This window comes from Chelonoidis abingdonii, chromosome 5 (assembly GCF_003597395.2).
Source record: "Chelonoidis abingdonii isolate Lonesome George chromosome 5, CheloAbing_2.0, whole genome shotgun sequence".
NCBI lineage: Eukaryota > Metazoa > Chordata > Testudines > Testudinidae > Chelonoidis > Chelonoidis abingdonii.
In genome coordinates this window covers 94161191-94181814 of record NC_133773.1, presented here as the reverse complement: position 1 = coordinate 94181814, position 20624 = coordinate 94161191, and the positions used below count along the sequence as shown (strand labels likewise).

Here is a 20624-nt window from a genome sequence, read left to right as displayed (position 1 = left end):
AGTCTGATTATTTCATAGTATAACTTTTAGTTTTTAATGACCACTCATTCTCCCACTCCAGAATTGCCTCTCATGCTGTAATCAGCCAGGCACCATTAGTATGAGTCTTAAAAACTCCCTCACTCGCTGATGCACCTCTGGAAATGACAGAATTTGAATGGGTCATTTGATGAAAGTGGAACATCAATACAGAAAAAGTAAAAATCTTACAAATTAAGATGAAATGGTCAGCTGGAAAAATTTACAATAAGCAGAACAATCAAAGGAGCAGAGGACGTGCATCCATTAGTTAGAGGTAGAGGCTATCTGGTGTGCTCCATCTAAATAGAGAGGAGTCAAGGTTGGTTAAAAGATTAATGGATTTACCTTAACAGGCTTGAATAAAACTGAATGAAGGAACAACGTGCCAGCCTTTATAATATGCTGTATTTTTTATAATAATTAATCATTGATTTAAATAATTAATTTATAAGATTTTTTTAACTTTTTCTGTATTGATGTTGCATGATTCTCCTCAAATGACCCATTGAAATTCAGTCATTTCCAGAAATGCATTGGTAAGTGATGGAGTTTTTATGACTCATATTGATGGTGCCTTGCTGATTACAGTATGAGAGGTAATTCTGGAGTGTGAGAAAAGAAAATTCATAACATTCTTTACAAACTAATTTATGTGAAAACTTAAAGCCCGAAGGAAGCTAAATACCAACAAAGTGTTAAGGGGCCAAAAAACTGATGAGGTATTATGAGTGATTAAACCATGATGATGATGATGATGAAGATGAACTATTTGTAATGAGGAAGCACCAAGAGCAGGGCCGGCGCTACCATTTAGGCAGCCTAGGCAATCGCCTAGGGCGCCAGGATTATTTGGGGGGTGGCATTTTGCCGGGGGGGGGTGGCAGGTGGCTCCGGTTGACCTGCCGCAGGCCTGCCTGCGGAGGGTCCATTGGTCGACGGCTCTGGTGGAGCTGCCGCAGTCATGCCTGCGGATGGTCGGCTGCTCGTGCAGCTCCACCGGAGCCACAGACCAACGGACCCTCTGCAGGAATGACTGCAGCAGCTCCACCAGAGCTGCGGGATCAGCGCGGGGGGCGGCGAAATGGCCGTGCGCCTAGGGCTCGAGAAACTCTAACGCTGGTCCTGACCAAGAGGCCTCATCCCAATGATGCTAGGGGCTGTATAAACATATAAAGAAAAGATGGTTGCACCCATGTACACCAGTGCTGAATTTGGGCTACTGATACTACAACAGACCATGTTTGAGCTGCTGAAATTGACATTCTGTGGCCCTTTTGATTAAACACTAGTTTTCCGGGTCTTATAGCTCTGGTGTTGTAATTTGCATTAGCTTTAGAAACTTCACACACAATTTCTTAGGCTATGACTTTTTTTTTTTAAATTAACTTCCACCAGTTTAAGTTGTCCATTTTATATTTAAATGACATATAGAAAAGTTTAAGAATCTATGGTAATATTTTTTACCTTTTAACTGAAAAGTTCTTAAACTGCAAATTAATCAGCAAGTAAGCATGAATGTATGGTGAACTGGTACCTTTTTTTAAACAGATGAATTTTTAAGGCACGCACATGGACATCCATAGCTGCTTTTCAGAATGTTGTGATTTTTCACAGAACACATTATTTACCACCATTTGTTCCTATTAATGATTTAGGAACACCCACAGACCCAATATCTCCTACAATCCCCAGAATGTTCAGACCTCTTTAGTGTCAGTGGGAAAACTGATAATGTTCTACTGATTTTTGGATCAATAGTTGTACAGAGACTGTATAATATTTATTAAATAAAAAATTTAAAACAGCTTAATTCTCACTCACACTAGACTAGCATTGAAAGGGGATAATGTCAAGGCTTTCAAAGACTAGAGGTTGGTCTACTGTATATGTCCCATAAAGAGGGTCTTTTCTTCTAGTGCTTTGTTTTTCTTTTCTATATCTTTAAAAAATTAATCCAATATGTGGTGGCCGCTCTTTTAAATTTGTGATTTAGTGTGGGATTATCAATGAACATAGCAGGGTACATGTACTCTAACTGGCTTTAAGCTAGAACACGTGACGCTGTTTTTTTATGAGTAAGGTAGGCACCTCTTTCAGTAGGTCTCTGAAGGTGCAATAATTATTTGCAATTATTATCTGCAGTTGTGATAGTTATTTCTGATAAAATAAGATGGAAACTCTTCAGATCTATATAGAACTACAGATGAGGATCATCACATTTTGTACTTAAACATCTTGACGGGTGTGCTTGTGAATAGTGTTAATTGACAAAAGGCAGGAAATAGTGAATTACTTTTTCCTTGTCTGATTTTGTTGTTATTGCAGAGACCCTGCATTGCCTAACCATGGTAATTGTTAAGAACACTGTGGTAGATGAACTGCATGGCACTATGTTCCTTTTTACTACTTTCTTGTCAGAACATAAAAATGGCTTTACTGGGTCAGACAAATGGTTCACCTAGCCCAGTATCCTGTCTTCCAACAGTGGCCAGTGCCACATGGTTCAGAGAGAATGAACAGAACAGAGCAATTATTGAGTAATCCATCACCAGTTGTCCACTCTCAGCTTCTGGAGTCAGAGGTTGTGTCTCCGACAGTCCTGATGAATGGACCTATCATCCATGAATTTATCTAATTTTTTGAACCCAGTTATACTTCTGGCCTTCACAATATCGACTGGCAACAAGTTACCCCAGGTTGACACTGCACTGCCTGAGGAAGTACTTCCTTATGTTTGTTTTAAACCTTCTGCCTATTAATTTCATTGGTTGGCCCTGGTCCTTGAATTACGTGAAGGGGTAAATAATATTTCCTATTTGCTTTCTCCACACCAGTCGTGATTCTACAGACCTCTATTGTACTCCTCCTTAGTCATCTCTTTCTAAGCTGAACGATCCCAGTCTTTTTATTTTCCCCTTGTATGGAAGCTGTTCCACACCCCAGTTCCTAATACACCTGAATCTTCCCTCCCAGAACATTGTCTCATTCATGCAATGAGACCCTGCAGTTCTAACTGGCCCAGCATGTGGAACTGGTTGCATTTCAGAGAATGTTACCATGAAGGTTCTGGACTTCAGTCTCTTACCTAATAGCCAAAAGTTAGCCTCCAGGACCCCTCTCCTACCTTCTCAATGTCACTGGTACCTACATGTACCATGACTAGGATTCCGTGACTTTCTGTGTCCTTTGGGACTTCCGCAGTGGCCAGTGTGGCTGACCCCAGGCCCACTCAAGCAGCTGGCTCTGGGGACAGCTGCTCAAGTGGCCTTGGGGACAGCCATACCAGCTGCCCCTGGAGTGGCCCCAGGGATGGCCAGAGCAGCCATGGTCCACAGCCCCTGGGCGGCTGGACGGTGTATCCACGGCCCCCGAGCAGTGGTCCCCAGATGGCCGGACGGCGTGTCCATAGCCCCAGGGCAGTGGTCCCCAGGTGGCTGGATGGAGTGTCCACAGCCCTCAGGCAGCAGTTCGTGGGCGGCTGGCCAGAGCAGCCGTAGTCCACGGTCCTGGATGGCCGGCCAGAGCAGCATGGTCTGCGGCCCCCAGCAGCAGTCCCCAGATGTCATCCCCCAGCAACCCCCTTTCCCCCCCAAGATTTAGTCACAAGTATTTTTAGTATAAGTCATGGACAGGTCATGGCTGTGAATTTTTGTTTATTGCCTGTGACCTGTCCATGACTTTTCACTAAAAATACCTGTGACTAAAACACAGCCTTAACCATGACCCACCGGCTTCTCCCTGGCACTGCACATAAGTCTATCTGGATGTCTTGAGAGGTCTGTACCTTTGCACCCACCAGGCAATTCACCATGTGGTTGTCCCAGGCATCGCAAACCCAACAATATATATTTCTAATAATTGACTCCCCCATCACTATTATCTGTCTTTTCCTAATAACTAGAATCCCCTCCTCTGGAGGGGTATCCTCAGTGTGAGAGGATACCCTGATGTCATATTGGCCTAAGTTAGGAGCATGTTTGTTAGATGTATCTGCCTGTCGCGTGCCCTTGCTAAATTCCCTGGTTTGCTGCTCCTGTTTGTTAGCTCCTTTGGTCAATTATTAGCTGGCTTTTTAAACCCCTTTTCCCTCTGAGTTAGACATTCTCCCTGTCAAGGGATTATGATGCCCATCTCCAGAAAAAACCCACTAGTTTTCTTTCCTGATTATTTATTTCATTAGAAATATCTGCTCCCCTCTTGCCTCTCTTTGCTGGAATTCCTTGCTGTAGGAATTGCAGGACTTGACTAGTGGTCACAGGAAACTAACACTATGGGCAACTTGTCCTCATTTGAGGCAGGAAATTCTCTTGCCCTTGCCACAGTGACCATTCTTAGGCTATGTCTACACTATAGGATAAATTCGAATTAGCTTAAACTGATTTTATAAAACAGATATTGTAAAGTCGATTGTGCGCGTCCACACTAGGCATATTAATTCAGTGGCGTGCGTCCATGGTCCGAGGCTAGCGTCGATTTCTGGAGCGGTGCACTGTGGGTAGCTACTGTAAAGTAATGAGGCCAATAACGTCGATTCGCGTCCACACTAACCCTAATCCGATACAGGAATATCGATTTTAGCGTTACGCCTCTCGTTTTGTAGGAGTACAGAAATCGATTTAAAGAGCCCTTTAAATCGATATAAAGAGCAGTGTAGTGTGGACGGGTGCAGCGTTAAATCGATTTAACGCTGTTAAAATCGGTTTAACAGCGTAGTGTAGACCAGGCCTTACATTACATGTAGATCTTTCCTCCCTCTAGTGGAGGGAGAAAGATCTGCAGCTCAGGTGGCAGCCTCTTTTGGTATCGCTAGTCAAGCCCTCCAAAGATCTCACCAGTAAAGAAACGGAAGGAAGGACATAGAAAACATTCAGAGTTTTGTTTGTTTTTTGGAGTGGGGAGAGGCAAAAGGGGAAACTGAGACATCTCCTATATATAGTACAGAAGCAGTAAAGGGCAATATAAATGTGTATAAAATTGCTTTTCAGGGCATCAAACAATGTTTAAGAATCATCATTCTCGCTCCCTCTTTTGGGGTGAGGGAGGGCTTCAGTAAGGTTACAGCCTCATGTGACATCATTATGCAGGGCCTCCAAAAATCTTGCCAAGGTACTCCTGCAGAGAGAGGAAGAGGAGGATCTGATGTAAAAAAATAAAACAACCCCAAACTCCTTTTTTAGAAAGTTTGAGACTCTAATTAAATTGTGACATAGAGGAAAGAGACTGATCTTGTTCACCTGACATGGTCCTGGAATACATAAGGGTAATTAATATCCCCTGTCACATGACAAGAGTCTGTATACACAGAGTAGCAATTAAGGGGGAACAAACAATTTTGGGTTGGTTTTGCAGTTCATTGCTAACTATAGAGTTCCCTGTGTTTCTCTCTAGAAGTTAACCTCCCTATTATTTTTACAAAGCTTTTTGTATTTAATATGGATTAATAAATAGGGCATTTAGATTGGTAGAAGGGCCCCTTGTCACCAGTTTTATGTTGTTTGATTAAGTCTGAAGGCTTCTCAAGCACAGGAGGAGAGCGCTTTGAGGAATCTGGATCGTCTGAATGATTATGAGCAACAGGTTCAAATACTAAAGGATGAGATTGCCATCCTGGGTGCCCAAAAATCTGTTCTTCACAGCAGGTATGGACCCTAATTTGACAAATCTTTAAAACATACACAGGAAGCATACCAAAAACTGAATTTATGATCTCCCATGCTAGGATAACATATATTGAGCTGCTACTGAAGAGGAAGAGAAATTGCAGATACATAGTTTTAGATTGAAAAAGAAAACATAAACTAAACCTCCCCATCCTATAATGAAGCAACATAAGTGTTTCCACCAAATTTATTTTGAAGGAAGAAAGGGGGGTAATGCACACATATTTTCATTTCAGCCATGTTGAGCTTCAGGAAATGTACAAAAAGGGCAGCCTTGCAGAACATACCGAGAAACTTCTTATGGGAAGAAGCAATACATTATTTCTTGCTGTAGGGCTTTTGGAGCACCACACCATTCCAGTACAAGACTGTTTGCTAAATGTGCCATTTAGTCACTGTACGTTGGTAATGGAAGAGGTACAAATTCCAAAAGTTTTACTTTTTTTAAAATTCTGTTTCACTGATACAAAGTGCTTCCCTCCACACACTTTTGGAACTGCTTTAACTATATTGATTTAGAAACCAATTTATGGGAATAAGCTCTACTGGGAAATACAACTTTATTCTGGTATAACAGCATCCATACTGGCGCTTGTACATCTTTAATTATATCAGTATAAAACCACACCCTTAAGCAAAATAGTTAAATTAGTATAAACATTATGTGTAGACCAGACCAAAACTTTCTAAAGGTAATGAGGTAACCTTAAAATGACTTTTCATATCTCGTTTAGACTTGCACGGAGTCGCTCTCCTTCTCCAAGGCGCTGCCAAAGTAGATCACCTAGTCCTCTTCCGCTCAGGAGCTGCTCACCTGGCCGGGCCAGGCTTACAAATGCTGCCCGTCATGCCCGCCTGGTGGCTCGCTTTAGTGAGATTTATACTCAAGAACGCTTGGATGCACAAAACCTTCTGAGGACTTACATCGATGATCTGGAGATGGTGCAGAGGATAATATATGTTGCAGCTGTGGTAGGAAATGTTTACAGTATTTTTTTCCATTACAGTTTGTGCACACACTTTATGTAAAAATAATATAACCTGGCTGGATTACAACTTGATTCACTTGATACATTTTGTTGTTGTTGCTATTTTCCATTTCAGTTCTTTTAGTTTAGTATCCATTTTATCTTTTCCCTAAAACATGGCAGTTCCTGGCTGCTGGGCCCATTATTATTACTCTGGATCACACCACTTCATTTAAACTAGTTTTAAAAACGAATATTTACAAGCCACTAAGACCTATCCATATGATGCTTCACATTAAGTCACATGAGATATCTAGATGCATGTTTTCTGAATGTGCTGGGTATCATATAAGAATCTAGGCAGCTAGATAGAGCAGGAGACTGGGAGTCAAGAGGAGTCCTTAATTCTATTTGTGATTTTGCCACAGCTCACTTTTATCACCTGTGGCAGGTTGTTTTACTCTTCTGTGCTTCATTTTCTCCCTCTATAAAATTGATGTAGTACTTAGCCATAGCAGAATCTTAATGGATATGGTCCTGAGAGAGGTTGAGCACCTGCAGCTTCCACAGATTTCACTGAGATTTGTGAGTGCTCAGCACCAAGCCTTAATGGCAAGCATTGCTGTATAAATGCAAAATGTTATTTTTCCCTAAACTAGCAATTTTCAACCAAATTACACAATCAAATTACAAATCCTCATACTAACAGACAACATGTACTGCTGTAGACATGTTATGCTATAGAGCTTAAGATTCTAAGTACAACATCCTGACCACTGACATTTTTGAATGTATTCAATTGCAGTACTTGATTTTGCAAGTGTTGAAATCTTATGGAAAAATAGAAAATTCTAGCTGGGAAGTCAAAGCATTCTAATCTGATTTGTCATCTGGAATTTAAAAACAAGTGTGATGTATCTGAGAATACCCCCCCTAAGGTGTATTGTTTCTAGACGCCATCATTTTAATATGAGAATTTTTCTCCTCAGGAAACTATGCAGATATTTGGCCAAATTTATCCCTTGATATCAGTGAGGTTACTCTGGGAATGTGTCTGGACCATTGTTTGAAAATCAAACCTATTTTCTTGCTCAGGGTTATAAATATAACTGGCTGTTTTAACATTTGCAGGAGTCTTTCCATGCAGCGAAGATGGCCTTCAGACAATTCAAAATGCGTGTGAGAAAGACTCTGTCTCTAACTTACTCAGGGCCTGAATCACTTGAAGACACTGTCCTGGATTATATAGTTCGCCATGAGGATCTGTATGATGTTCAAGCCAGTGTCAATGTAAGTCAGAGACAATGTGAAACCAGACTATTCATATTTTGTACAAACCTGAAATTCATCTTACTTTGAAGTAGGTTTACTAGAGAGAAGTTAACAGCATTAATTTCATTTTGTCGTATCAATACATTTTCTCATACAGTAATATAACATGCTAGTGTTTATATCTGTTTGATATACTTTTATTTGTGACGGTAGTGTCTGTGTTTGCAAAATAAAATAAAACAATTGTATGATGCTTTCAGTGGTAGTTTAGGAAACGTACTGCACTTGAAATCAGTATACCAGTCATAGGACTGATGTCAGCATTAATGCTGATATTGTGATGTCATTTCAGAAATACATCTTTTAGAGGTAATAGTCCCTGAAATAACATAAGACAGCATCTTTGGTGTTCTGTGTATCTTTTATTAAAGAGGGTTTTGTGCTAGTGAAATTTAGGAGGGTCAAGTGTTGCAGTATCGGTCTGTCTGTAACTACAAAGCTTTGGTAAGCTCAAATTCATCATCACTAGTGAGTAACTAGATATGTTATGTTTATTTTCAGGAAGTAATTCGTGCCATGAATATCAATCCTAAAATTTCATTCCCACCAGAAGTTGACTTCATCATGATCAGCAGTTTGATTCGGGAGTTGTGCCGTGTAGCTTTTTCTATGCAGACCTTGGTTCCTCCCCTTGATATTGCATTTGGTGCAGATGGAGAACTTTTTAATGAGAGCAAGTAAGAACTCTGAAATATTCAGTAGTAGACTCCTACCCTAGAAATTAGAGATGGAAAAGACCCATCAGGCCACACAGTCCATCCTTCAGCCAGTTCAGCCTATTTAAATTAAGGTTTAAGATTGCTGGTAAACGTTACTTGTTTAGTTTGAGTTCTATTTCCCTACTATGTAGCACGTTTGGTAGATAATTCAAGAGTTATAGTGGAATATATATGCAAACTTTGGACAATATATTTCACTTATTAGTCACTTTTTCAACCAACAGGGCAACAATTTTATCTATAAACTCCACTCTCAAATGTATATTTGATTATAAAACCTTTACTAAAAATATTAAGAACAATCTTCCTCTCACTGCCAAATTCCCCTCTGCCTCCAGTGTTTTTAAAAAGATTCTTCTTGCTACCTCCTCCATTGTTACTTGCCCAATTCGTTACAAGCAAAGCTCCAGTGAGCTCTGACAGGTAGTGCCTGCCTTTAAGGATCTCACAAATCTCAGGATTCTCTGCACATCCTTTCTGGCAGCTGTTCTGTGGATTCTGAGCTCTTTGGTGCCCCATCATCACTTGCTGCCACAGCTCAGTATGGAAGGAGAAGCCACTTTTTAGAGAACTGAAAATCCTTTATAGAAATGGGATTTTCTTTAACATTTTGTGAACTAGGGTTTAAAGGCTCTTTCAAGGCTCAGAGTTGGCTGCTGTGTGAACTGATAGCGAATCCGAGAGCACTTCTGAGGCCTTCCAAGCAGGCACCAGAGGCCAGAGCTCAAAGGAAATTTGCGTTCAAGGAGAAAGAAGTTAAATAAGGGGGAGAAAAAGAAGACAACAACAGCAAGAAGGCTTAAAATAATTACTTTAAAACTGGAGGGAAACAGAGGGGAACGGGGGAAGTAGTCAGGGAGAGAGAGGAGGAATGAAAGCAAGGTGAAGCTTCAGCAGGACAAAAGCAAAATCAGACATGATCAGAAGACGTGGCTTTAGCCAGCTGCTAACCAGCCAACTGTTTTGACTATATTAGAAAGGCAATGGCCCCTAACTATTTTCAGTGTTATCACCCTTTCTTAGTCAACTAGATGTGTTTGGCCTTCAAAAGACCAGGGAGTGAGACAGAAGATAGAACCAATACATTTAAAAAACCCTAAAAAGTCCAAAAATAGTTTTTCTAGACTTAAAAATATCACTGTTTTATAGGCCATTATCTCGGGATCTTTAACCCTCCAGTGCCTAACGGTAGATAGCTCCTGTTTCTAGCCCTCATGAATCATGAGATACCAGACCTTAAATATGTTTTTAGTAAGGTCTGACCATTGCCCATCCTGCACCTAAGACCAGGGTAACTTTGGGAATGGAAATGTTAAAATTTAAATTATTTAAAAAGGAAGAATTGCAGCAGTTTGAAAGTACTCAGAGGTTTTAAGGTACATGAACAGTGCAATTTATAACATGGCCCTGCAATTTATTATATGGATATCACCAGTAGACATGTGATGTAGATAGCTTTCTGTATATGTGTTTATATAATATGCAAGTATCAATAAACGAATGTGCTGACAAAACTGTTTTAACACAATAATAAATATTCTCTTGTGGCATAAAATGAACAGCTTATTGTTGCCATCTGTGGCTTCTGACAAAACTAAATATGGAGGGTAACTTTGTGATGCTACTCTGATTGACCTACCTGAAACCCATGATGTCGGGGAGACTTATAGTTCATAGAAGAAGGCCTCAAATTGAGGGAAAGTCCTATGTTTATCATGGAATGGTGGGGAACTGACTGTTGGCATTGGTCAGGGAGGGAGAAAAAAGATGGAGGGGATTTGTGGGGGTTGTGCAAAAGAGCAGCAATTACTGGGAGGAGGAGAAATTGAAAGGATTGATGTCTCCCAAGGTAACTTTGCTGGGCCCCCAGAAGCCTAAATCTGGCCTTGCTAACTAGTGTGCCCCACATCCTTTAAAGTGGCTTCTTTCAAGGAAATCGATATTGTCCATTTAATATTTATTCTTAATTTATTTTTATTGTTGTATCTTTTATCTTATCGTTTTTTGACAAGCAGTCCCAGGAAGATGCAATATGCATTGATTATCCAAACACTGCACTTCATGTTGTCTGTCAGTGATGGAAGGGCCCTTGCTTGCACCTCAGCTAAGCAAGTGTGCATCTGATGTGAGAGATTAGTGTAACAAAATTTCTTTTGGCACTGGCAGACCACATATGCCTATGTTAGATGAGTTTCACACAGGTACATTCCCTTTTTATACTTCATTTTTACCTGTACCATTGAAATATTAAGAAACATTTACAAGCTATAATAAATATTCTGGCCTTATCCAGCATAGCCATCACTGGTTTCTTTTAGCATTGACATGGTAATATGCTCTTTGCTGTGTTTGAACAGATACCGTCGCAGCTATGACTCCGATTTTACGGCTCCCTTGGTGGTCTATCATGTGTGGCCTGCTCTGATGGAAAATGATTCTATTATTGTGAAGGGAGAGGCAGTCTCAAAGAGAGGTGCTCTGGTACGTATCCTTGGACTTGCTAAGGAAAGTCATCCTATTTAAATTTTCATGCAACTCTACCACAGGCAGGGTTATTGTGTATCAAATCTCAATATTTATTTAGGGTCTGATTTGTAAACCTTACCATGCATTTAATTTTGCCCATATGAGTAGTTCCATTCGCTTCAACATGCTGCTCATGTGCTTAAAGGTTAGCATGTGAAGTATTTGCAGGATCATGGCCTTAGTTAGGGAAATATTCTTCTATTCATATAGTTAAGCCTTCACTTTGGCAAAGTATGGCTGCTCCCAAATTTAGTTTGAATGAATGTACTTTTCTTAATATAGATCTGTGTCGTACTGTACTGTGTTTTATTGTAGTGGTCTCGCAGGAGTAGGAGTAAAAGCAGAAGCCGCAGCATGAGCCCTGTTCTGTCTCATTCTGCAAACCCCAGTCGCACCTTGGTACAGTATAACACATCAGTCATTTTATGCTCAATATCATTAACAGATCTAGGCATTCAGTAACATTACAAGCCATATACACTTGTTGAACATGAGAAATAAGCATTCATATTGACAATCTTGCATGGAATAAGATGAAGCATTATACTTACATCTGCTACATACATTATACTGTACATTACGTACATTTGCTTCTGCATGGTGCAAAAAAGGTGTTGTGTTACCATTTTAGTCAAATATGTAAAATTTGTTGATAAATAATGTGGTCAATTGCTTGACCACACTTGAATATTTTTATGAAATATATTCAAGTGGCCAAAATAATTAATGTCAGTCAGGTTTATTGCTCTAAGCCAATAATGACAGAGTAAAGGAAAATGGTTCTATGTGATACCATTCTCCGGGAAGTCGCCTTGTGCAGCAATGTTACATTCACCTTATGCAGAAGGTGGGCTTCCAAAGTTCCATGATTCTGCTGGCATTATTTATATGATGATTTTACAAGTTACACATCTCTTGATATATCACTGAAATCCAACCCATATGTTCCAAGCTCCTTAAGTTTTTGTTCTGTTCCTTCCTTTTGGAGATTAGCATTTGAGGTATTGGTCCATGAAGGTACTTCCCTAGCTTGTACTAAGACACACAATAAATGTATCTTGATTTTTGACAAATTTCCTATTTGCTAACGGCAAATGTGTACTTTAGCAAATGCAAGGAGTTATGGGATACTTACCATAATCCTGTTCACTTATGCCAGGAATTCCCAACGTGGTGCCCATGGGTGCCATGGTGCACGCTGGGACGTCCAAGTGTGTCCACGTACTAGCCGGCGGAGGAGCATCCACTGAAATGCCGCCGACAAGCTGCATCATCCAGAGGCGTCGCCACCGAAATACCACCAAAAGTCAGTGGTATTTCGGCGGCGATGCTCTGGATGACGCTACTTGGTGGCATTTCAGCAGCAACACCTATTGACGTTGCTGCTTGTTGGTGGAATTTTGGCGGATGCTTGTCCACTGCCACGGTCCTCCTCGTTGTCTGGCTCCCATCAGATGAAAAATGTTGGGGAGCACTGACTTACGCTATAGGTGAGTTTAGGCTACCTCACTATTACAATATTTGTACATAATGTTGTTGGTGCTTAATACATACTTATATGGTGTGATGTGTGTCTGTGTGTATATGTTTTGGGGGCCCACCTTCTGCATAAGGTGAATGTAAAATTGCTGCACAAGATGATTTCCCAGAGAATGGTATTACTATTACATTTTCCTTTACTATGTTTGAGTATTGTACATGGCGCGCGTGTGTGTGTGTGTGTGTGTGTGTGTGTGTGTGAATGAAAACCTGTATGGTAAACTATCCTTATTGCAGACCAACTGTAGACTAATGAAAGTATTGATAGATTGTTGGTATTATGTATATTCTTGACCGTCCTCCCTGTCCAGTTCTACAAGTTTCCACCTTCTCCAACTTCCAGTCTCTCCTAAATTATCAAGTACAACCACCCAGAAGAATTTTAGGGCTCTCACACTATATATAAATAGCACATTGTCCCTGCTTCTTAGAATTAGCTGTCTAAATTTACTCTCTAATGGAAGGCAGAAGCAACAAATCAGTGAGGTGGGGATAGGTGTCTGAGCTCACAATAATAAGATTATGGGCGTGAGCAGCAAAGTTTTTATGCAATTTTTGAATTATATTTGAATAGTTATCTATCTAATTTTAAAATTGTTTAATCATACTATATATTTTGTGTGTGTGTATCTATTGTTAAGGTGTCAAGTATCAGAGGGGTAGCCGTGTTAGTCTGGATCTGTAAAAGCAGCAGAGAATCCTGTGGCACCTTATAGTCTGTTAGTCTATAAGGTGCCACAGGATTCTCTGCTATTGTTAAGGTATTTATTTAATATTATATAAATGGAGTGTGTGGGGAGGTGGTTTATTTTTATATACAAATACACATACACACTGTGTGTGTGTGTGTGTGTGTGTGTGTGTGTGTGTGTGTGTGTGTGTGTAAAAATGTGTGGGTGCATTTAATAAATAAATACCTTATCATTAACAATGTCTTGGTAGACTCACTTCTTGTGGGTGTCATGAAAGAAGAATGAGAGGAGGTAATTTGCTGAATTAAGCCTGAAGGTGGTATAGAGAACCCTCCTTTTAGTTGCCTGGCTGGTGGGTCTTGCCCACATGCTCAGGGTCCCACTGATCACCAGATTTGGGTGGGGAAGGGATTATCCCCTAAGTCAGATTGGCAGAGACTTGGTGGTTTGTTTCCTGCCTTTGCAGCATAAGGCACAAGCCACCTGATAGGATCATGTGGGCTTATCCTACTTAATCAATTCCCTATCATTGAGGGGCTGCAGGCATTGGTAGCACCTCAGTCTCCCCGTTCTCTGCCTGGGGCACAGAACGATTTAGTCTTCTGAGGACTGAAATGCTTTAGTCTTACCCGTTACTGGGCTCAGTACAGGATACCAGGGTGAAATGTAATGACCTGTGACATACAGGAGATCAGACTAGATGATTTAGTGCTCCTTTCTGGCCTTAAACTCAATGAAATCTCTGAAATCCATGCCAGTGTAAGTTCCACTTTGCATCATTCGTATAGTTACATCAGTGCAAATTTTCTGAATGTAGAAGACCCTGAGATGCTTGTCTGGAGAGTAATACCTTTTATTGAATCTGATCTGCTGACTTGTTTTTTGCTGTTTGCCTTGCAGTTACCTCGAAGTCGCAGCCCTTCCCCAATAAGAAGCGGAAGCCCAAGTAAGTGGGCGTGTTCAGTATACAATGCCTCTTGGTTTTCACATTAAGTGCTTGAAAGATTGAGTAAAGAGATCAAATAACACTGTGCACGTCTTTGTCTCTGACACACTTGTGTTGTTTTTAAAATGAGTGACCCTTCACTTTTTCATTTTGTGAAAAGGCCAATGTTTCAGACTTTTGTAGGGCGCCTTCTTTCTCATCCCTTCCAAACCATTATCACAAAGTCTCTGACTGCTGGTTGCCTTAATGCTATGGCCAGCCAAATACCTCCACAGCCTTCTATAGTAAGTACAATTTGGCCCCTCTTCCATGAGGGGAGCAGGCCAACTCTATGACTACTGGCGCTATACCTACAAATTCCAAATGGACTGGCTAACTGGCCAGGGTGAAATGAGGAATTTTTTCAAAATTTCAAATGAAGTCCCTTCTTGATTCCACTCAGTGTAGTTACACCACTACCCCGATATAATACGACCCGATATAACATGGGTTCGCATATAGCGCGGTAAGCCGGGGCTCCAGCAGTGGGGCTCAGGCGGCGCTTTAAAGGGCCCAGGGCTCTGGCTGCTGCTGGGAGCTCTAGGCCCTTTAAATCACCTCTGGAGTCCTGCCGCTGCTATCTTGGGGCTGCAGCAGTGGGGCTTGGGTGGCGATTTAAAGGGCTCGGAGCTCTGGCCACTGTGGGGAGCCCTGGGCCATTTAAATTACCGTCGAAGCCCTGCCACCGCTACCCCTGGGCTCCGGCAACGGAGCTCGGGTGGCGATTTAAAGGGCCTGGGGCACCCTGTGGCTGGAGCCCTGGGCTCTTTAAATCACTGCTGGAGCCCTGCCACCGCCACCCCAATATAACGGAGTTTCACCTAAAACACGATAGGGATTTTTGGCTCCCGAGGACCGCGTTATATTGGGGTAGAGGTGCACTTAGAAAAAAAGTCATGCTGAAATGTGTATTTTTCTCCAATAGGACTTTAAATTAACTGGATATGTTTCTGTGATTCTGTACATCCGGATCAGTCAACTTCAGTGGTGCCTCCTCCTGTTCCAAGAGTACCTCAAACCTCACTTAAGATAATGTGAATGGCAGTTTTGTGTTACTCCAAGGGAGGGTTAAATGTCGTTTTTGCTTAGTGTGTTTTTATAAGTTTAGTAGGTTTTTTATCATTAGAGAAATTAGTTGAACCAATTTGATAAAAAAATTGCATAGATATTTAGGATCATACTCCTATGGTGTAGAGTTTACACAGCTCTTAGCAACCCTTGCAGAAATAGAGCAGTAGAGCTAAGGATCACATCTAGAACATTTTTACCTGAAACAAAAGTGTGCCATTTATTTTGACAACATATTTAATATCACATGAACATTACAACTTGTTGAGATTAGCTGTTACTTGAAAACAATGTCACTAGATGGTGCTTATTTACATTTCTAGAAGGCAGCATTAATCTCAGGATGTGAAACTCTTAACTACGTGAATAGCATTGTTTTGTCACTGATGTATCAACTGAAGGTGGTCTCTGTTGTCTGACTGATGAAATACTGGTAGTTTATGACTGACACAAGTGACTACTTCATTTCAGTCTCCAGATCTTCAGTTACCTTGATTTATGAAAGCACACAGCTAATGAGTTGTATGAAGTGTTGTGCTGGTTTTGGCATTGAATTCACTATGCTTGTTAAATTCAGTCTGTTACTGAAGAATGGAATCTCACTAGTGGTTGCGATTTGGACCTTTATTGATATTTCAAAAGTGTGTCACTGAACATATTGTGGTTTGAAATACTTGCTTGGGATGCATTAACTATTCAGTATCTCCTCTAAATACATACAGAACAAGATTAGAGCCTCCGTTTGAACACAGTCACAAAAGCTTGGCTATTAAAGACAGTAATTTGCTGCATTCTGAATTAAATAATTGATTATTTTGGTCTCAGAAGTATATTGGTTCTTCTGCCATTTTAAAGGATTTCTTGTCCATTTGTAGAAGTTCATGTTAATATCAGAATGTTTGTTTCTAAGAGAACTGATTTTCTTTTTTCTCTCCTGAACCTCATCTGTAGGGCCAGCCTTAAATACAAGCACCACAAGTGACTGCTTGGGGCCTTGCGCTTTTACGTAGGAACCTAGGATGTGTAATAATGGATCTGACCATTAGTTCATCAAGTCCAGTATCTTGTTTCAGTCCAATACCTGATGCTTCAGAGGAAAGTGGAAATTTCCCATAATTCAGCTTCCTAGTTGTGTAATGTAAATGGCTGCAGGCAGGAGGAATTCCTTTCTTCCCGTCCCCTGTTGCAATCAGCTTATGCCCTGAAACATGAGATTTGCTTACTTTAATTGTAACAAAATCCCGAGTTGTACACACTGTTAGTCATGAAGTTAACTCTTTAAAAATTTGCCTACATTCTTTAATTCCATGACCTCTCTTAGGGGGACTTGTGCAGACCTGGTACACTCCCTTCTTCCTCCCCACAACTGCAGGGCTGTTTGAGGCTCTACAAACTTTAAGACTAGCCCAGCCCAACTTCACTATACACTACTGTAACTATAATGTCACAGTTGGTGCCTGGATACACAAACTGTGGGCCTGATTCAGCTCTGACCCTGGTTCTATACACATGGAATGTAAAGGTTAGATTTACACCAGGGTGAGAGCTCTGTGATGGCTGGTATATGCAGAATCATTTCCACAGGTCCTCAGAATAAACTAAAAGATGCACCGAAATGGAAAAGGCACTCAAGTACGTGGTGGGATCTCTTGTTGTCTGTGAAAATCAGTGCATTTATGGCCTCTGAAATGAACATTTAAAGTAGTTTGTTCTCTCTTATAAGCTCTTATATTGTTAGTTACAGCCAGGGAGCTGGGGTTATGGTTATCCTGTATACTTACATGTCAATCCCATTATTAATACCTCTAGATAAATGTCTTGATTTTGAGCACTTGCAGCACTGAAGTCACTGATCATAAGAATGGCCATACTCAGTCAGACCAAAGGTCCATCTAGTCCAGTATCCTGTCTTCCAACAGTGGCCAATGCCTGGTGCCTCAGAGGGAATGAACAGAACAAGTAATCTTTGAGTGAGCCATCCCCTGTCGCCTGAAATAATCAGGCCCCTTCTTCAGGTGTCTAAATATGGATTTAGGTGTGTAAGTAATCAATATCACAGAATCTAATAATTGTTTTGGGCCAAAGAGAGATGTTTTTGTAATATTAGTGTTTACGTTTTATATATTATTTGACTTCCACATGTTCACTGCAAAGACACACTAGATCACAATCTCTGTCATTTGATGCGTATTGTTCTGACAAGAAGCAGATTTTCATAACCAATTTTAAGAAAATTAAATATCTTACAAAAGAGGCACAAACATATTTAATGGCCTGGGATCCATGATGGACCCAGAGACACACCTCAGCAATACCTTTAGATGAAGTATCCCGCAAAGAACTAAAAATGCAAGTTCAGAAGCAAAGATTTTAAACACTTGAGGACAACATCATATACAGAATTGACCAAATGAGCTAACTAAGCGCTCTGGTCACTTGTCTCAAGGTAATAGAAAAGTTCAAAAGAATTGAAGTGAGTGCACACTAGATTTTGCAGGGAGAAAGTGGCTTCAGTAATACCTTGCAAAATGTAAAAGTTAAATAAAAAAAAGCTTGATAAACAGTTCTATCATGTGGGTCTGTGGAGCCAATAGCATTAGCAAGATGCATGACATCATTAAGAGAGTGATGTTTTTTACTGGGCTTCAATTCAGCTCATTTATAGTCATTTAAATTAATGAGTAGGTCGGCCAAGGGATTTTTTTTTAGTGATGAGTCCGACATTAACAGGCTATATACTGCCCTTTATCTACATGCACAACTCCTCCTGACAACAGTGCAATTTGTACATGCTGATCAACGTCGGTGTATGACCCTGTGTGATTGACTTACATGTGCAATAAAGCACAATGGCCTTATAAAAAGGGAGCTCTGTAATTTCTCTCAAGTGCTAAGTGGAAGAATCACCAAACAGGAATTGTATAGCACACATACATGTAAATAAAGTATTAAAAACCTTCAGGGAGAGCAAATGTCTTATAACAAATCAGTGTAAATGCCACACCAGTAGTCGTAACAAAATAACACAGGTGGCATAAGTGCAGAAATGTTTGCTTACATGATTTATGTAAGCTGCAAAATGAATGATCAGTGGGGTTTATGCTACAAGATTGTTCCAATACAGTGTTATTCATGATGTCAGTGATAATCCTGAAGTGCTGGGCCAAGTTCAGATCTGATCCAAGCCCTGAGATAAATGAGATTGCCTGGGATGTAAATCAGCACTTAATATGGACCAGTGCATTTGTGTGGACATAATGTATATTTTATATAAGCATTGTAATAGCTGAGGAGTTTCCCCTGCATATCAGCACTGTCAAAGCTGATTTTGAATGGCTGAAGAAAAGATCACCCCGTAGTCTAATCTAAATCTAATCTTTTTTATTACCTATTTCTGAGGAGAGACTGTGGCGTCAACATAAGGTTTCTCCTTCACTTTCCCTTCTTCTCTATGAGCAAGTGATTTTAATATATCCCAGAATATCACTGTATACAATCAAGAGTTACCAAGATGGATGGCTCAGCTTACTACCACGCAGTGGGAGATCCAAGTTCAGAAGCAACCTTGTGCTGCTTTTCCACCTATCTTGGGGTGGGATCTTTCGATGGTGATGCTGGGCCAGGGTAGTATACATCACTCTAAGAGGACCTGGAGAAGTACTTTGGAGAAGGGGGAAAAGCTATCCAATTACCCAAGGTGGTAAACATCCTTCCTTCCTCCTGGTGCCCTTTAATCCTTCTTTTGCATTTTTGACAGTCTGTTTTAAATGTATTGCAAAGAATGACTTTATATAAAAGTGCCATCAACAATTAATTCTCTTTTTTAGCCTTAGATAACATAGCTTTGTCATAAGTCATTCATCTTTGATTGCAGTTGTCTAGAGAATTATATTCTTAGTTTGGTTTGAAATAGCCTGGCTTTGCATTAAAGAAACTTGAAAAATGAATTTATTTTGTTTGTGTTTTAGCATATGGTACATTCAGGCTGAGTGCACTTTCCATGTTTCTGGATTGTACCGTATCTCTCGTTCATGCAGTATGGATCAATTACATTTAAACAGAAATATCTGCATCTTGTTTCACAGCTGAACTCAAATTTTCTGCTATTGAAAAATGATGTGAGGAAATCTGTCAGCATTTTGCTGACACAGCATGTGTATTTCCTGAATAAATAACACATTTTACTCAGTACATTGTTATACCAATTCTTGGCACTCTGCTTTTTGAAGTGAAAGTAGAAACACAAACCAGGTACATCTGAAAACTGGCTGTTGACTTTTAAGGGTGCTGATTGTGCAAGCAAGAAATGCTATAACAAAATTCTCTGTGAAAATTAGAACTGATTTGAAACAAAAAAAGTCAGTATGCAGATGTTGTTTAACTTTGTGTCACTTTGTGTGAAATAGACCATCTTACAGGGCCTCATTCCCAATAACCTGTATACTAGACTTCTTTGTTTAAAAATAAACACTTCATAAAAAAAGATGATTGTAAAGCTAATTTGAAACTAAAGCTAGTTCTTCCTTTTCACAGCATTACAGCTTAGAGGGAAATATTCCATTTCCACACTTGTAAGATGAGGATAACTTACCTTTGTAAAATGCTCTGAGGGCTTGGATAAAGGATTATAGGTTAGATGATCAAAATATCTGGAGATTTCCTATGATGCTAAAAAAATATTGGGTGAAGAATATTTTCTCTTTTATTACTGGAAAAGAAAGTGAAATGTCTGTATCACTGTGGGTTTTTTCTGTCAATGGAAAAAGACTGTGGAACAAAGAAAATTGAAAACCATGGAAGATAAACACAAATGGGAATGACTCAACTGTATCTAACTAGTTAGCACTGAGATGTTGAATAGAACTTTATTTACTTTCTAGAAATATGTATTTTAAAATTTTGCAACTCTCATAAGAACTGGCTTGCCACATAGTTTTGTAAGATCATAACAACAAATGATCAGAAATTAAAAATGTTTACCAATGACAAGGGTTTGCAGTAGCAGGAGATTCATTTGCATTTGTTAGGCCTTGGCTTTATGACATCACTCCTGGTGGCATGAACATGTTGCAATGCCACATTTAGCAGGGTTGGGGGTGGACCATTTCCTTTCC

The 20624-nt window shown here is 40.2% G+C and overlaps 1 protein-coding gene across 4 annotated transcripts in view; it reads left to right on the top strand.

Annotated features, from left to right (window-relative positions):
* SPATA18 (spermatogenesis associated 18) overlaps positions 1-19457 on the top strand; it is a 42032-nt gene extending 22575 nt beyond the window's left edge. For 2 of the 4 annotated variants that reach the window (XM_032773229.2, XM_032773231.2), the window contains 8 exons: positions 5526-5660; positions 6416-6653; positions 7781-7939; positions 8483-8658; positions 11058-11181; positions 11542-11625; positions 14358-14403; positions 16462-19457. In XM_032773229.2, the coding sequence (XP_032629120.1) occupies positions 5526-5660; positions 6416-6653; positions 7781-7939; positions 8483-8658; positions 11058-11181; positions 11542-11625; positions 14358-14403; positions 16462-16520 (1021 nt within the window). In that variant the 3' untranslated portion in view covers positions 16521-19457. Of the gene's footprint in view, positions 1-5525; positions 5661-6415; positions 6654-7780; positions 7940-8482; positions 8659-11057; positions 11182-11541; positions 11626-14357; positions 14404-15367 lie in introns of all 4 variants that reach the window. The other 2 variants (XR_004372685.2, XM_032773230.2) reach the window with 2 other exon arrangements.
* Positions 19458-20624: the final 1167 nt, after the last annotated feature.